Consider the following 18,671-nt stretch of genomic DNA (forward strand, 5'->3'; position numbering starts at 1 on the left):
ATCATAAACTTACATTCATGCTCTCTCTCTCACAGGCAGGCTCTCAATCACAGACAAACTCTCTTTCACATATACAGGCTCTCAATCATTCACATACATGCAATCGCTCACTCACACACACAGGATCTCAAACACACATGCTTGCTTGCTTGCTCGCTCGCTCATTCACTCTCTCTCTCCCCCACCCCGGGAACTCGCGGCAGCAGCAGCCTCCTCCCAATGCTAACCTCCTTCATTTTCAGCCCTCGCGGAGGAGGAGTCCCATTGGCGGCGGGGGTTGATGCTCTTCTTTATTTTCTTCCGAGCCGCGCTGCACAGTCTTCTTTTCGTTGGACCGACGCTGACCACACTAGCGTGGTCTCTTCTTCCCGCGCACGCACCCGATGCTCCCCACTTCCTCTTCCGGGCCGCAGGGGGGGGGGGGGGGCGGGAAGAAGAGAGCACGCCGGTGCCGCCGACTCCAGCTATTCTGCCGCATTCCACCCGGGCTGACAGCATTTTAAGCCCGGGCGGAGGAGGACCGGGGAGCAGCTGGGTCAGCGGGGGACTGGAAAGTGTGGCGACACACTGAATTAGGAGATTTGTCTGCGAGCCAGATGCAGCCATCAAAACAGCCATATCTGGCTCGCAAGCCATGGGTTCCCGACCCCTGGGCTAGGCGATGGAGCAACCGCCCCTATCAAGACAGAGTGTCCCTAAGCCCAGGAGATCGTGTAGTCCCTCTAAGGCCCGGAGCAAGCAACCTTCTCAAAGTTGCTGGTGCTGCAGAGAAGAAAGGTTCTCCAAGGACAAGCAGGATGATAGTCCTCACACATGGGTGACTTCATTCGATGGAGCCCGGCATGGAAAACTTGTCAAAGTTTTTGAAACACACTGAGCATGCCCAGCCTGCCGCTACCCACGCATCCACGTGGGGTCCCTCTTCAGACTCTTCTTTTCCGCGAAGCTGTTGCCTCACGGTTGCAAAGCTCACACTCTTTTGGCAGATTTTTGCTTTTTTGGAAATGTTTTTCCCCATCGATAGCAGGGCCGAATTAGTCATGCTGCATTGGAAACGTCCTCCGGACGTTGCAAGGCGGAGCTTATCAAAGCTGTTACAGAGCTTAGCTCTGTGCGGCTCTGCATGTGTTCCCGTGCAGGAAGGCAGTTTCTCCTCAGTCTGTTCCTTCTGTGAGCACGAACGCATGTGGAGCTCTTTCTCTCCTCAGTGAGGAACTCGCAACGGAAAAAAAAAATTTGTAAACAACTAAATTTGGAGAAGATCACCATCTTGCAGGTATGCCCCGACTTTCGGGCTTTAATCCCTGCGCATATGGAAAAGTTATGTCCATAACGGATAGACACTCTGCCTGTTGTGTGTGCCTGGGCCCCAACCACGATCAGGCGATACGCAAACACTGTGGCCACATGTTGCCTAGGGCCCAATTCCTCGGGTGCAAAAAATTGAAAACTTAAGGCTTGCAGCCAAGGGCTCGTATTTCCCCCCTTCAGAGGCCCACTCCTCATGGGAACTGGCGCCGAAACAGGCCCACAAAGAAAAATGGGCAGCGTCCCTAGGGTCCCAGGGCTCTAATAAACAGGGCAACAAATCAAAATCAAACTTAGCTATTGAGACACACCTCGACATAAGGACTGCGATTCGCATCGTGAGGCCACCCGAAGCGCCAACACTGGGGCTTTCGATGCCCACCGGTGCCAACACAAGCAACACCACGCATACCTCATCGACGCAAGCCCTGGCACAAGAGACTGATGTGCTGACCAACTCATGAACCATCGACGCAGACCACGATGCAATCTTTGATGCATGTGCGGGGAAACGGCCTCGTCAATCATCAACAAGAACCAGCGCAATGTCCTGTCGCCAGAGGGCTTCGCAATGGTGAAGGAGGAGACAATATCCCCACTGATCACTCGGTGGTTCCTCAGCCTCAGCAACATACATCTCGGCAAAGGGGCCCATTGTCAGCACAGAGGACAAACAAGGAGTTCAATGACGTGTCCTCCCGTTCCGACTACCAAGAAACTTCATCTTCATCATTCTTGCAGGTCTACTCAGATCTCCCATCGGCTTCCTGATGGCATCGCTCCTCCACACAGCTCCAGGAACCCTTACACAAGAGGATCAGGTCTCTAGGAGAGGAACACCCTCAACCGTAATGCCCACAGGCCCCAGATTCTAATATACTTCTAGCAGCAGTGCCACATAAGCGGTGACTGAGTCAGCTGCCTAGTCTCCCCAGTACCAGATATTGTGCAGCAAGCCATAACACAGATTCCTTTTTAAAAAAGCCTTCCCAGGCCTTGATTAAGATCTTCACCTAACATCACAAACACTTCTTCAAAAATTAGATTGAAATAAGAAACCGCTAACTTTTCCGGCATCTCCATCACCATGTTGTTAATGTCATTTGCTATACAATTATATTATATTGGATTCAATTTTGCTACCCTGTAAATAGTCTGCTGTCCAGTTATCTCCCCCGTTTTTCCAGATCCCAGTTATTTATTTCCCTGTTTTATTGTAACTTTGTCACTCTCCCAACCATGCTATTGTTTACTGTATTTTGAGTTCTCTCTTCCTTCACACATTGTTAAATGTTAACCGGTTTGATGTGATTCCTGTCATGAAAGCCGGTATAGCAAAAATAGTAAATAAATAAATAAATAAAATAAAATCTCTGCTGCCCTCACAATTTTCTTCTCCTCCCTCCAGATGGACTACTCCTATCCACAACCGAGCCCACTTAGCCCGCATCTCTCTCTGACACCATCGAGCGGTCACTCTCCCTTTCTCTCACCAAGGGAAGACTCACCGGTACCAAGAGAATCACCAGGGGACGGGGATACTTCACCCTTCCCCCGGCTTTCGCCAAAGTTATCCCCTCAACCAGACTCTCTGCCTTCCTCACCGGGATCTTCCACGGGATATACTTCTGACCCTGCAGAAGAACCTCAGGAACCCTACTCCTCCCAGAGGTTCTGTCATATCCCAAGTTCACTGAAAAAGTGGGCTCTACCCTGCACACTGAGATCCACAAGCTCCCATATCCAAGAGAAGAAACTTTGGTCATTCTAAAAATTTTTGAACTTCCGGCAGAACTGACGGCTCTCCCATCCCACCAGGTGCTGGATGAAGTCCTGGAGAAATCTTGGGAAACACTGTTACCAATGACACCGGTTTCCCGTAAGACAGACTTGAAGTTCTGCATGAAACAATCGCCACTCTACACCCCCCCACAACTACCACATGCATCTATAGTGGTCGAGTCATGAAAAGTGCAAAAAGACAAGATTACACTCCAACACGCCACCGGGAAAAGACCATTGCTACCTGGATGAGTTTGCGAGAAGATCTTTCCAATCTGCCATGTTAGGTGCTAGAATCCATCAGCACCAATTCTACATTGTTCAATACCTGTATGAATGCCTACAATTGATAAAGGGCCTCATTCCAGATACACCATCTCCTGCGCACAATATATGAAGCATTCAAGACATCATCCAGAGCACTGGCATCCGCAATCGCTGCATGACGCTTGGCATGGCTATGAGCCAGTGCAATTTGTGAAGATGTTCGTGAGAAGCTAGCCAACCTCCCCTGCAAAGGACATAATTTGTTTGGTAGCAGGTTACAGGAAATGGTATCCCAATTAAAAGAACAAAATGTGGTAATACAATCCCTAACCAACCCGATGGACCAGACCGCATTCACCCAACAGTACTTCTCTCCTGTTGCGTCCATCAGTTGCAGACTGCTGCAACCGCTCTGCCTTACCTCTTTTTCTCCCCTCTCTCTCTCTTTGGGCAAGATGGCCACCTCCAGTGCCGAATGCAAAGAGCCTCAGCGTTTCCAAACCAGCATGGGCATCCCCATCCACCATGCTCACTCCCATGGCCTCCTTGGGTGTGAGCGTGCACATCTCCTACGCTCAAATACACGTCATGGCGGGAACCTCGGGGGCAGCCCCACCGCATGACGTCAGCACCTCCGGGTATATCTAGCCTCCGCTACCACCTTGAGTTAGCAAAGACTTTGCTTCACTATCGGTTTGTTCCTCTATCTCCAATTGCATATGAACGCTAGATTTGAACCGCTTGACAGTTTTTCAACCGACATATAAGCCTTAATTAACACGTAGTCTTTTCTTATTAAAATATGTTACCACATGAATAATTTGTAATCTATACCAATTATAGTTTTTTTTCTTATTGTGCTTTCTGTAAACCGTTGTGATGGTGAATTAACTTGACGGTATAGAAGAGTTTTAAAATAAACACTACTCTGACTGCTCTAAGCTGCACGCTTAGATGCCGCTTTCACTCTAAGGGCCTCGCTCCAGTAAGAAGCTCTTGGCACCCGCTCCTCAGGGGTCTCGCTTCCAACTTCTCTTCGGGGCTCCTCACTAAGACAACCGCTCCTCGGGAGTCTCTCTCTCTATTCTACATTTCAGGATATTGGACCATTGGGTACTCGCTCCTCGAGGGCCTATCCACCTTTATATCCGGCACCACGGACCTTCGGTCCCACCATTCTACTGCCAGGAAGACACCTTCATTCTGTGAGTACCTCTACGATCCGGCGCTCCAACTGTACCCACCAGCCGCAGCGTTACCCGCACTGCGGGCTCCTGCCAATAGTAAACATCTGGGTGAGACTATTCTTCTGTGTCTGTTGAACGTACTGGCACCTCGTGGATCAGTGCCTTACCTTCCTGCTTTCACCAAGGGTGAAATTGCATTGCGACCAAGGGTCCACAATGCCACAAACACAACATCTCCGTTCCGTAGACAACCATATCAGAGCCGGCCTTACTGGGCCTACCCTCCGTACTGTCCTCCCACCTTTCCGCAACGCCAGCAATCACAACAGTGACGGGGCAGACCCAGATCCCAGCGACAATAGGGACAGCAACCCCCTGCCAACTCGATGGCCCCACCGACTTTTTGAGCTTCATGGGGTCACCACCCCCTACTGCAGTGGGAGGGAGGATATCTTCTCTACAATGCCTGGTCAAGAATCATGACCAATCGTTGGGTTTTGGAGATCATTCACCTTGGTTATTAACTACATTTCAAATCCTGAGCCCCCCTACTCGGCCACCGAACCATCGGGAGAGTGCGAAATAACCCTCTACAGTTAGCGGATGAAATCACCGCTCTTCAACTTCAGAACACAATCCAACTTCTGCCCAAATCTCTTTGGAATATGGGCTTCTACTCCTCCTATTTCCTAATTCCCAGAAATTGTGGAGGCTTAGACTGATCTTGGATCTACGAGAGAGTTAAACAAGTTTCTGGTCTGAGAAAAGTTCAAGATGGTTTCCCTCGAGACCTTTCTCTCTCTTCTGCAACCCAACGATTGGATGTGCTCCCTGGACCTGAAGGATGCCTATGCGCACATCCCAATGCACCCTTCCTCATGGCGATACCTGTGCTTCCAATTCAATGGCCAGCACTACCAATACAATGTTCTCCCCTTTGGCCTGTCGGCCGTCCCCCGTGTTTACACAAAGTGCATGGCAGTGGTAGTGGCCCATCTCAGGAATCAAAGAATCCTGTTTCCTTACCTCAATGACTGGATTCTAGTAGCCTCGGACCCGTGGACTCTACAATGCCATCTCCTTCAAACCAAACCTGTCTCCAGGAAGCGGGACTGATCATCAACTACAAGAAATCGAGCCTTCAACCCTCACAAAACCTACAGTTTATTGGTGCGCGACTCAGCCATCCCAGAGACTGAAGCTTTGCTGGCTGGCAAAAGAACTTCACTTCACCTCAAAAACCATCTGCCCGTCATATACTCACAGTCTTGGGTCATATGGCGGCGGATACTCACACTGTTCCTCACACCCAGCTGAACATGTGTCTGCTTCAATGGGGCCTGAAAAGACAATGGTCGCAATTCTGTCACCTGCCATCCTGAATAGTCTCACTGACTCAAGAAATGGTCAAGGACTTGGACTGGTGGCTAAGAACCCATACACTCACCAGGGGTGCGCTGTTCCACCCACTACCCCACAATACAGTCTTCACAATAGATGCATCCCACAAAGGGTGGGTTTCCCATCCGGACCATCTACCAAATCAACCTCTTCACGTTGAGGACCATCAGGAATGCCCTTTGGACTTTTGTCACTCACTTACAAGGGAAGAGGGTCATGCTATATACAGACAACCAAGTAGCCATGTTCTACATCAACAAACAAGGAGGGTCCGGTTCATGGAGCCTCTGCAGAGAAATGATCCTCATTTTAGAATGGACAGCCCACCATTCAATCCTTCTACAAGCAACGTACCTACCGGGAATAGACAACAATCGAGTGGACAGGTTGAGCCAAATATTCCACCCTCACGAGTGGTTGCTACACCAACAGATGGCAGACTATCTTTAGCCAGTGGGGGATTCCGACATTAGACTTCTTCGCCACGGAGCAGAACAGGAAGGTGCCACGGTTCTACTCTGTATTTCCTAGTCCGCACAGCGCAAGATGCTTTTCTACTTCCTTGGTCGTAGGGACTACTGTATGCCTTTCCTCCAATTCCGCAGTGCATACAGGATGTAGCAAACCTAATTTTAATTGCTGCAGTGTATGCTTATCTGCTCCATTTGTCGATCGAGCCACCCATCCCGCTGGACTACAGGAGCGACCTACTATCCCAAGAAGAGGGCTCCCTCCTGCATCTGATGCAGAGTTTGCTACATCTGATAGCGTGGAGATTGTACACTGTCTGGAGGGTGATGCCGTTTTCGATGGCCCACGACCAAGTGTGGACCGCCTCCTGACAGAGGGGGAAGGACCCCGTTCCCCCTTGCTTGTTCAGTTACCACATAGCAACCTGACTGTTGGTCTGAACCAAAACCACTTTGTTAAGGAGCTGCTCTCGGAACACCTTCCGAGGGTAGACAACACCCTAGCGGATGCCTTGAGCCAGGCGTTCAGGCCTCACGAGTGGTCCCTCAATCAAGAGGTGGTGAACCAGATCTTTCGCTCCTGGGGGACACTGTACATAGAACTCTTCGCCTCCTTGGAAAACAGGAAAGTACCCCCACGTATGCTCCCTCGGCCAGGGGGGGGGGGAGGGGGTCAATGGCGGATGTTCTCTCGATTCACTGGGGCACCGGGGTTGCTGTACACTTACACTCCCCCTTCCTCTCATATTGAAAACGCTCCAGAAGTTATAGCAGGATCAGGGTTCCATGATCTTGATCGCCCCCCTCTGGCACCATCAGGTTTGGTTCCGACCCTTCAGGACCTGGCCTTGCGCCCCCCCCCCCGATCTGATTGGGGATGACTCCGGACCTAATCACCCAGAATTAGAGCAGGCTCCGCCACCCCAACCTGCAAGCCCTGGCTCTCACAGCTTGGCTGTTGACCAGGTGACTGTGCAGGCCCTCAGCCTTTCAGAAGGGGTGTCACGTGTTATTCTGGTGTCCAGAAAACCTTCTACCAGAAAATCTTATAATCTAAAGTGGAAAATGTTCTCATCTTGGTGCGAGGGATGTGGTCTGGATCCCTTCTCTTGCTCCCCCTCCCCACACTCTTAGACTACCTTTTGTCCCTCTCAGAATCTGGTGTACAGACCACTTCGGTATTTTAATGCTTACTGTTGTATGTGCAATATTTTTATGTATGTAAACTTTATCATCAACTCTGGATGAACTGTTATAGGAAGCTGCAGAATACAATACATTTTAAATAAATTACTTTTTAAATTTCTCCTACAGTAGATTCTTGTTCAGATTTATTTAAAGTATTTGTTGCCCGCTCCTAAAAAAACAAACAAACAAAAAAAAAACACAAACAAGTGTCCATGGCACAGTATAATAAAACATACATAATTCAAGTAAAACATACAATATAAATATATATGCCATAGATCCTTAGAGACAAGAGACGCAACTTGTATGTAATTCAGTTAAGGCAAAATGAATACAATATTACAAAGTCATCTGCAAAATAGTACAAATTGGAGCTTAACCAACAAAGGCAAAGTTAAATAAATTAGTTTTTAAAAGCTTTGTAAATGCCTTGGTATCCTTCATAAACCATATACTGGAAGGTAATAGATTCCAGAGTGGGGCCAAAAATGGAGAACGAGTGCACGCAAGTCTCAATCGAGCCATCTTTGAAGAGGGAATATCAAGTAAGCACTGGCTGGAAGAATGGAAAGCATGAACTGGGGTGTGAAGTCGCAACACTGAACATTGCCCCCATAGGAGTGTCACACTTTGCATAGAACTTTGAATCTGAGAAGGTGTTTGAATTTGAAGGGACACTGAAGATTCCAAAGCCATTATAGCTTCCCAAATGTTCTCTAAATTAACCACTTTGGGTTTAATCACAACTACTTAATTCGCCATGAGAGTCCAATCTAAGGTCAGCAAGCTTAATAGGCCCCTCTATAAGCTGACTTTTCTCCCTCTGTACCTTAGGATCCAATTCACTAGAGAGAAATCTGTACTCCTGTAGAAATGACTGTAACTTCATCTCCTTATCTCTGGTTTCTGCTCCAGGAAAGATCTGCACAAGTAGTGGAGCTGCTGCTGCTCCTTCAGCCACATTTTGCCCTGAAGCAAGTATGGGGAAAGAAACCGCTCTTTTCAGTTTCAGCGCATCAGTAGGTGTCTGAGAGCCTGCCTCAATGTGCTGCTGGGCTGGATCCATTGGAGTAGCTCTCTGCTCAGGGCTAAATGTTGTTTCCATTGCTGGGAGGCCACATGGTTCTCCTACACCACCCCCTAAGGCATTACTGCAATCCAAGGCACAACAATAAAACGCTCAATGGTAGCTGTTGGCATCATCAAATCTGAGGTTAGGTAAGTTTGCACTTTACCTTTATGCTTCACCATCAAGAGTTCATGAAAAAAAGGTCAGTTTGCGAGAGCCAACTCAGCATGCATCTCCATCCTGCTCTTCCCCCAACCTAATTTACAGAATTTCCAAATACCAGGTAACCATGCTTATTGCAGTATTAGGTGGGAGACAAGTTGAAAAGAAAATGCAGCAGTGCACAAACCTTTAGAGAAACAAAACAATTCCCTCTGTTTCAGCTGCTCAGATAAGCTAACTACAACAGTTGGCTATAGAAAGCAGCACAGGAACTCAAAATAATCCCATGTGTGTGTTTTAGCCACTGGCTTCCTCTAATAGACTTGTGTGTTGCCTCTTCTCTTTTGGGGCTTTACAAGATAATACACATACAGTAGAATTACAGGAGTTTGGAATGAAACAAGCACTCTTACCTTGGCAAAGCCCATTATTCTAGGAAAGAGGAAACTAGAGCATCCTTCTGGACTCTGGGCCAGCTGGCTAAAAGGAGTTTGAAATGTGGCCTGTATTCAACACAAGAGATGTTTAAACAATTACACTTAGTACACAGAAGTATGAAATCTAAAGCCTCAGATCTGAATCTCACTACCTCTAGTTCAGTATGTATAGATGGCCAGATCTTCAAGTAACACCTAATGCAGTTATTCCCAAACTTGTCCTACTGATCTCACATAGGCAGTTGGATTTTCAGGATATCCACAATGAATATGCATGACAGAAACTTGCATGTACTGAGTTTTAAATCTACAGCTAATATATCCCTTGCATATTCATTGGAATATCCTAAAAACCCAACTGGCTATGAGATAACAAGGCCAGGTTTGGGAACAACTGAGTGTAAAAAAGGCTGTTAAAGTGCAGTAATGAATATTGATAACTCCATTGTTTTTCTAAGTAATAAATGATAGAAATTTATTTTTACAAATGTAATCTAAACAAGTATGAATAAATTAGTTCTTACCTGATAATGTCCTTAAATCCAGTCAGACCAGTCCAGACGAATATATTATGTTCACCAACAAGCAGATGGAGACACAGATCAACACGTTTGCCGACATCAGCCCTTATATGCATGAATGCTGACCTCAACCTGCAAGTATTATCTCTAACAAACTAAGGACTGGATTTACTAAGCTGTGTTCACATCCAAGCATTAATTCTTCAAAAAGGAATGTAAGGACAACCAGTTTGTTGGCTTACCAGAACCAAAAACCAACTGGAACTCTGACCCTGAAGCTGTGTAAGTTCTAGAGGAAGACACTATAGCTTTTGCTGGAAAGAGCCTACCAGTTTCCACATACACTGCGCAATGACATTTTAGTTAATATTCTGCTTTTTGACACTTAAAAGTGGATTATATTCAGATACTATAGGTAACCAATGTGTTACCGAAGCCTTAGTAGCCACCTTAGCTAATCTTTTCCTGTTGTGCAGTAGTGTTAGAAAAGCTGACCTCCTGAAAGCAAATGTAACTTTGAGATAATCACAAAAACTCTCCTGACATCCAAAACTGCAAAGTAAAGAATTCTACCAATATCAAACATTTTCTAAATAAAGGCAAACAGACAGCCTGAATCAAGGAAGTCCATAACAATCTGAGACAGAAAGGAGGCACCAAACAAATCTTGAGCATATCCTTCAATACAACCAAACAATGATCTCTGCAAGATATTGGTTGCAACTCAAGATATCCTTCTGGCTGACCAACAGCCCCTAAGGGACACCACTCACAAGGTATGCAGCCTCAGCGAAATTCTCCTAAAAGGTGCAAACTACTACCCATACAAGGAAAGCTCCGAACTTCAATTCCAAGATGGGACAGGATTTTCTACTGGGAGACTAACGTGCTCAACATCCATGAAACAAACTCACGGTCACATCTAGAAGTGAAAACAAGGGTCTTTCTAATATGTGCTCCCTGCAGCATGCAAGAACTGGCATCCACACTTTTAAAAAAATTAAGTGCCAAGCCCATAGCAGGACCTTTCTGTAAACAATCAGCCTTGCTAGGATTTAACTGTACACTGGCGCAACAATGCTTAAAAAGCTCACCAAATTCTTACTAATGGTCCAACTGGCAAACCCAGGCAATCCTGATTGCGAATAGAGCACCTAAATACTCTAGAGTCTGCAAGGATTAAAATTATCGGACATCTAACAAAGCTCCTAGCTTTTAAAAAGGAGTTTTCATTACTTGCTGAGAATAACTTTTTTTTTTGTTAAAACAAGCTTGCTCCAGGTCCAGGCCATAAGACTAAACTGAACTGGATCTTCGAGCAGAATCAATCCCTGAAAGAGCAGTTCATTATGAGAAAGCTGTAATTGCTTTCTGTGCCACAACCACATGAGATTCGCATACCAAAGTTGCCTTGGCCTGGACTTCCTGAAATCCTCTGAATCATTCTCCCTATCAAAAGCTACAGAGGAAAGCCATACTGAACCATCTCTGACAGCCAACTCTGAATCAATGCCTCGAGTCCAAATGCGCTTTTCCCTCCTCTCTGGCTGAGACTTCCGTCTAGTTTCGCATTCTTGATGGTCCCCCTCATCAAATCCAATAGTGGAACTCAAAGCATTACTTAAAAAACCTAAGGATGAGGTTATCTTGATCAACATTTAAAATAAGTGTTGACATCGAGAGAGTATTTTCTTTCACATTAAGAGGCTGAGTGTGGTCCAGCGGCGAGTTTTTATTTGCATATATAAAAAATGTTTCCAAAAACGTTCAGGAGTTAAAGATAAAATTACATCAATTGAGGTTTAATAAAGAGCAAAGCGGTACTTGAACACTACTTGGTTACAACTTATAGAATGGTTAGTAGCCATAACAGAGGTACCAGACATTAGAGTTTGGCAATTAAGTTTTAATACCCCATATTGATCCTACAGAGGAGACAAGCAGGACCAATGCTGCTACATGGGACTGAGCAGCTGCAGATAACATCATACAGTTGGACTCCTGATTGACAGCAACAAAAGGACCCGCTAATACACCTTTGAATCCTCTAGTCCTCCAGACGAACACAGCTTGGCAGCATGCTGAATGGGATCCTAGATACTCCAGAGTTTGAGAAGACTGTATGCTGCTCTAGTTAAGTTCATTAACCAGCCCAACACCTCTAAAAACTGAATCACCCTCCAAGTTGGTCCCTGTTCCATCCTGTACAGATATTGCCTTTATCAGCCACTCTTCCAGAGAAGAATGCACCATAAAAAAAAAAAAATTCTTCCTTCTGCTGTGCCAGCGCCACAACTACCATCCCCGACAAAAAGACGCTTGAAGCTGTGACTAAACTTCAAAGGACAGGGCTGAAACTGGAAGTGTTTGCCCAACACCGCTAAATAAAGGGAGCACCGATAATCCTCTTATCTTATCAGGATGACATGATAAGCCTCCATAAAATCCAAGGAAGTCAAAATCTCTCACTTCCTTATTTCTTCATCAACCAACCTCAAGCTTCCATTTAGAAATGAGACATTCACATATACTTGTTGACATGCTTCAACTACAAAGTGGGGTATGGAAAGTCCCTCTTTCTTAGGAACAGCAAGGAAACTGGATTACAGACTTAGTCCCCAATGGATCTTGGAAGTGATCCCTCCAAACTCAAGCAGATGTTATCCAAACAGCTCTCTAAAAAACCAAAACAAAACAAAACCTTAAAGATGTCTGAAATCAGATTGGTGAATTCCTCTGCCCATCTCTGAAATAGGGAATTGTGTTCCCAAAAAGTCAATGGCATCTCATTTTAGGATTCCTTACCTCCTTCTTAAGGAAAGGCTCCACTCAACTGAGACAGTGACAGTCACTCTGTCACCTCAAGAGTTCTCCTTTTATTTATTTTTAAAATGGAAGCTTCCTTATCTTCCACAAACCTCAAAGTACACAGGGACTGAGAAATAAGTATAAGAACTCCACTTAGTACTGCTACGGTGAGCATAATTCTCAAACATCTCTTCAGAGGAAACTTCTGGCTCTAGGGCCAGGTTCTAGCCAAGACGCCACTATCAAAAACTGGATTATCTTGAAAGCGCTGTGACAAGCACAACAATATTGTAAGCCACTACACCTCAAGTACCATACAACAGTTAAGGCCTGTACTTTTTTTTTTTTTTACTTCAATTTTTCTGTTCTGCTCTCTAATGAGTTACGCCTCTCTCCAAGAAAAAATATTCTGCTCAAACCCTATTTGTTTAATTTTATTTAAAATAATTTATAAGCCTCATACTCCACATATCGTGGCGATATATAAAGCAACATACATAATCAAATACATAAAAACATCACAAATATACTAAGTGATCAAACAGTACATTAACACATCATCCAACCAGTCTCTCCATAGTGAATACCACCACATATTTTCACGTCTCCACCTACCTATTCATTTCATTTACATAAAATTAAGCCATTACTATTAAAACATCAGTCTTATCCCTTATGATCATATAAGGATATGACTAGCCAAGGAGCAGGCTTTCAGAGCCCTAGCTCCTGAGAACACCTATTCAGAAACACAAACTTTACCTGCTTATGCCAAAGAAAAGAATCAAGAAGAGTCAAGTATACTAAAGACCATAGCAAATCTCTACCAAAAAGCGTCATGGATGGCCTAAGACCAATATCTACCCAGTTTGGGGCTGATGTCTTAGGCATGGAGCCACAGACTGGCTCTAGTCTCAAACTTGTAATCACTGAGAAATGTCCTGGCAGAAGCTCACTAAGGAAGCCATTCTTCTTTTGTTTCATCACTCTTGAGCACCACCTCTTCCTAGAGAGACTAAAGTTCTTCAGAGGAGCTTTAAACATAGAAAATAAAATCATCCTGCTCCTCATACTCTCTCTCTTCCTGAGCTAGCAGAATTCCCAGAGTGAATCCTGGGACTGGAACCAGTCTCCCACGGAAAGACTTGCTGTAAATAAGAAAGCATTGTAAAAACACCAATTCATCAACATGCCAAAGCTTCAACTGAACGTCGACAATCAGACGCATCGGACCAACATCGGTGCACTGAATCGACACCGACGCACTCAGGACACTGCATCAAAACCAAAATCACAATCTGGCCAAGTATTCCAACCTATGCTGCCGACACAACCACTGCTAAAGCACAAGAAACACCCTACGGGCCATGAAGGAGAAGAAGTCCTTCACCACTCTTAGTGGTAGACCTGGAGGATACTCACTCTTCTCCGCAATTATCCTGTTCTTCTTCATCCTCAGAAGTTTTTTTCCAGACTGTCTGCGGCCTCTCATCACCTCAAAAGTTCAGAACTACAAGATCCCATTTTCCCCTAAAATCATTTATCCACCGAGGGACGTTGTCCGGTCAAAGGGTCCAGACACTGACATCCTCAGAGCGGCTATACCATCGCCTCATCACACGAAACCAAAACCATCCACTTCAACTTCGGCTTCTAGCACTATGGCACAGATAACCAATATCTTAGCGCAATTTCTAAAATCAGTTGAACCACCACCACCAGTTCCTACTGAACGAGGAAATACCTTCATCTTCTAAACCTGGACCAGCGCCAAAAACGCAGCCTAGGGAGCCTTTGCCTCTTCCGATGGATTCACCAATTTCATCCTCTTCTCCAGGATCATCTACGGGGTACCCATCCGACTCACAAGAGTTATCTCTGGAACCAGTTTCTCCACCTGAGGATCTCACATACTCACAATTCCTTGAAAAAGTGGGTCACCGGTTAGGAGTCGAAACTAAAAAGATGCCAGACCCCAGACAAGAGATGTTTGGAGTCCTCAAAATCTTTGATGCTTTGGCTGAACAGACAGTACTTCCTTCCCACCCAGTGTTGGAATCGCTGCTCGAAAAATCATGGGACTCTCCATTTTCCACGACACCCACCTCAAGGAAAACCGATTTAAAGTACAGAATGCGTGACTCACCCTTTTACACTAATGTACAACTCCCACATGCTTCAGTGGTTGTAGAATCAGCCATGCAGAAAGCACGGAAAACCAGACTGCTTTCTAATAATCCACCAGGTCATGACAATAAGACTCTGGACGATTTTGCGAGGAAAGCGTATCAATCAGGAATTCTCAACACAAAAATCCCAAACCACCAGTTTTACGTGGCACAATATCTCTTCAAATGTCTGCAGACCCTAAAACCTATACTACAACAAGGCTCCGATGATAACACCCCTCTGCCAGAATTCCATGATATGGAGGAAGGACTTCTCCATTTGGTACACTCAGTATATGAAGGCTTTGAAACCTCTGCTAAGAAAACAGCTAACGCCATTGCAGCTCGCTTCTAGCATGGTTGAGGGAAAGCATCATAAGAGAAGATGTACATGAAAAGCTTGCCAACCTGCCCTGTCGGCCAGAAAATTTGTTTGGAGATAAGCTAACAAACGATTTCGAAGTTAAAAGAACAAAAGGTAGCTGTACTCTCGCTGAAACATGATACATCATCCTCTAGGTGCCCCTTCAGTTCATATTAAAAAAACCTTATCCTAAGCGACAATATCGCCCTTACCCTACTTATAGACCACAACATTATAATCAAGCACCTCGCCAACAACCTTACTAACAACCAGCTGCATGTCAAACGCTCACGCACTCCCCATCAGCCATGACAATCTGCAGACCCTCAACCACCCAAGATCCAACAAAGTTTTTAGAATTAATCCACCCACCACTACCCAATCAAAAAGAGTTGGAGGATGGCTGTCCAACTTCCTTTCACAATGGAGTACCATAATATTGGACTCGTGGGTTCTCGCTATAATATGAGATGGATACTCTCTCAATTTTATATCCCTTCCATCTCTTCCACATCTAGTGATCACCAAACATCAAGATGTTCATTGGAAAAATCTTCTACAGGAAGTAAACCACCTACTCCGGGAGAACTGTTTTCGGGCATTACCTCAAATCCAGATATCAAAAAGGGTCTATTCACAATACTTCCTCATTCCCAAAAAATCGGGAGGGCTACGGCCTATTCTGGACCTACATTCCCTCAACAAATATGTACAGAAAGAAAAATTCAAAATGACTTCTCTCAAATCCATTCTTCCCTTCCTCCAGCCCAGGGACTGGATGAGCTCCATAGATTTAAAGGATGCATACATAAATGTACTGGAATTGAGAGCTATCAAGAATGCCCTTCAAGCTTTCCAACACAGCCTACTACACCATGTCGTAATGCTCCATACCGACAATCAAGTAGCAATGTTCTACATAAACAAACAAGGAGGGTCTGGTTCATGGAACCTTTGCAAAGAAACGATACAGATTCTGGACTGGGCTCACTCCAGGGGAATATAGTTACAAACCACATATCTACCGGGAATCAACAATTCCAAAGCAGACAAGTTGAGCAAAACTTTTCACCCACATGAATGGGAACTCTATCTGATTGCCGCCAATCGACTCTTCTCCATTTGGGGTCTTCCCCAAATCGACCTCTTTGCAACAGAACACAACAAGAAAGTCAAACATTTTTGTTCAGTATACCCCAGCACTCACCGATTGATGCAGGATGCATGCCTCCTGGACTGGTCTCAAGACCTCCTTTATGCGTTACCTCCTATTCCCCTGATCTCCCGCACAATACAGAGATGCATCGAAGATAGGTCTGATCTAATTCTCATCGCTCCAGCATGGCCACATCAACTGTAGTACAGCTACCTAGTTCAAATGTCTATCTGCAAACCAATTCCTCTACAGAACACCCCCACCCTTCTCACCCAACAACGAGGATCAATGCTCCATCCCCTTTACGCATCACTCAATCTCACTGCATGGAGATTGAAAGGGTCACGTTCCAAAATCTAAATATCTCACCTCAACTGGAAGATATTCTAATAGCATCTAGAAAACCATCAACGCGGCTCAACTACCAACTCAAATGGGTGCGTTACGCATCCTGGTGTTCCTCAATGGACACAGACCCACTCACATATCCCCCAGAACATCTTCTGACTTATCTCCATTTACTTTACACTCAGGGGCTCGCCACATTCTCTCTTCGAGTCCACCTCAGTGCCATAGCAGCTTATCACACTCCTCTCAATGGGGAATCGATAGCCTGTCATTCTCTTATTTCCCGCTTTATGGAAGGTGTCCTACATCTGCGACCCCCATTAAAGAAGCCACCAATACCATGGGATGTCAACCCAGTTCTGGAACAACTCATGCTACCACCTTTCAAACCAATAGACACCTGTCACCCTAGATACCTATCCTGGAAGATGCTATTTTTAGTAGCCTAACATCTGCAAGGCGAATCAGTGAACTCCAAGCCTTGGTGCACTACCCAGCTTACCCTGAATTCTACCACGACAAAGTTACGCTACATACACATCCTACCTTTCTACCAAAAGTGGTATCCCCCTTTCACTTAAACCAAACCATAATCTTGCCAACTCTTCATCCCAAGCCGCACGCAAATGACAGTGAACAGCGCCTCCACGCTTTGGACTGCAAACGGGCGCTTGCGTATTATAAAAAGCACACTCACTCTGCTAACAGAACCTCACAACTCTTCCTCTCTTTCAGCCCAAACGTGCCAGGACTTCCTGTTTCTAAACAGACTTTATCATCCTGACTTTCTAACGTATATGTTTCTGCTATTAAAAACGTTCGGAATCCCTATCTTCCACACCCAAAGCCCATCAAGCGCGAGCGATGGCTACTTCAGTTGCACATCTCTGATATCTATCTGCAAAGCAGCCACATGGTCCTCGCTGCACACCTTCACATCCCATTATTGTTTAGATAAAACAAAAGAGGATGCAAAGATGGGGCGGATAATCCTAGACAAGGGCACTTCTACTTCAACTCACTTATAAAAACTGTCCTCCTCTAATATGCTATTGAGCAATAATTATTCTAGAACTACTTACAAACGCTTACACGCTCATTACTTCAGCTGGGGACTCCCAGACAGCATGGCTAATTCAGCTGCTTATCTATGGGAAAAAGCAAGTTTGCTTACCGTAAACGGTGTTTTCCGTAGATAGCAGATGAATTAGCCATGCTGACCTGCCCGCCTCCCCGGACAGTTCAGGCATTGCATTTCATCTTGCTGTGACACAGACTGAGGAGCCTCGAGGAGGCATGGTGGCATGCAGGGAGGAACTCTTCAAAGACTTTGGGTGATCTTAGATAGCTACGCCACCTAGTGGCATGGAGGACGTACCCAGACAGCATGGCTAATTCATCTGCTATCTACAGAAAACACCGTTTACGGTAAGCAAACTTGCTTTTCCCTGAAGAAGGTGAGTGTTGGTTGTTAGAGCACACTTGATCACTATCAATTCTAGGAGGTTGATTTGGAATTGTTTTTCTATGAATGACAAAATCCCTTGAGTTCAGAAAGGGCTTGTGTGGGCTCCCCAACCTTTTATGGGGGCATCGATCGCCAATGTTACTTGATGAAGAGGTAGTGGAAAGGGTACTCCTTCCTGAAGCAATGTAATTCCTGTTTCATATCTTTCAAAATCTGCACTTTGGTTGTCAAAGGTTGAGTGAGTTGGTCCTATTGGGAACAAAAGACTTACTGCAGGAAACATATGTGAAGGCAGGTGAATGGAACCACATGTATTGCCGCTGCCATTTGGTCAAGAACAACCATTATGTCTCTGGCCAGTGTTTGATCTGCGTTCAACAGGGTGTACACTAAGGATCTGAGAGTATTTGCATGATCTGTTGGAAGGTAAGCTGTCTCTTGGAGACAGTCTAGCCAGGCTCCACTGAATTTAATTTTCTGGGAGAGAAGTAGGGAACATTTCTTGAAATTCACCTAATGATTGAAGCAGTTGTATTGGTGCTTTCAAGGAGGTTAACATGCCTTCCT

At 45.4% G+C, this 18,671-nt stretch overlaps 1 protein-coding gene across 4 annotated transcripts in view; it reads right to left on the bottom strand.

Annotated features, from left to right (window-relative positions):
• ECI2 (enoyl-CoA delta isomerase 2) overlaps nt 1-18,671 on the bottom strand; it is a 133,220-nt gene that overhangs the window by 3,213 nt on the left and 111,336 nt on the right. For all 4 annotated transcript variants that reach the window (XM_029590576.1, XM_029590577.1, XM_029590575.1 and 1 more), the window contains one exon: nt 9,248-9,337. In XM_029590576.1, the coding sequence (XP_029446436.1) occupies nt 9,248-9,337 (90 nt within the window). The remainder of the gene's footprint in view (nt 1-9,247; nt 9,338-18,671) is intronic.

The sequence above is a fragment of the Rhinatrema bivittatum genome, chromosome 2 (genome assembly GCF_901001135.1).
Source record: "Rhinatrema bivittatum chromosome 2, aRhiBiv1.1, whole genome shotgun sequence".
NCBI classification, from domain to species: Eukaryota; Metazoa; Chordata; class Amphibia; order Gymnophiona; family Rhinatrematidae; genus Rhinatrema; species Rhinatrema bivittatum.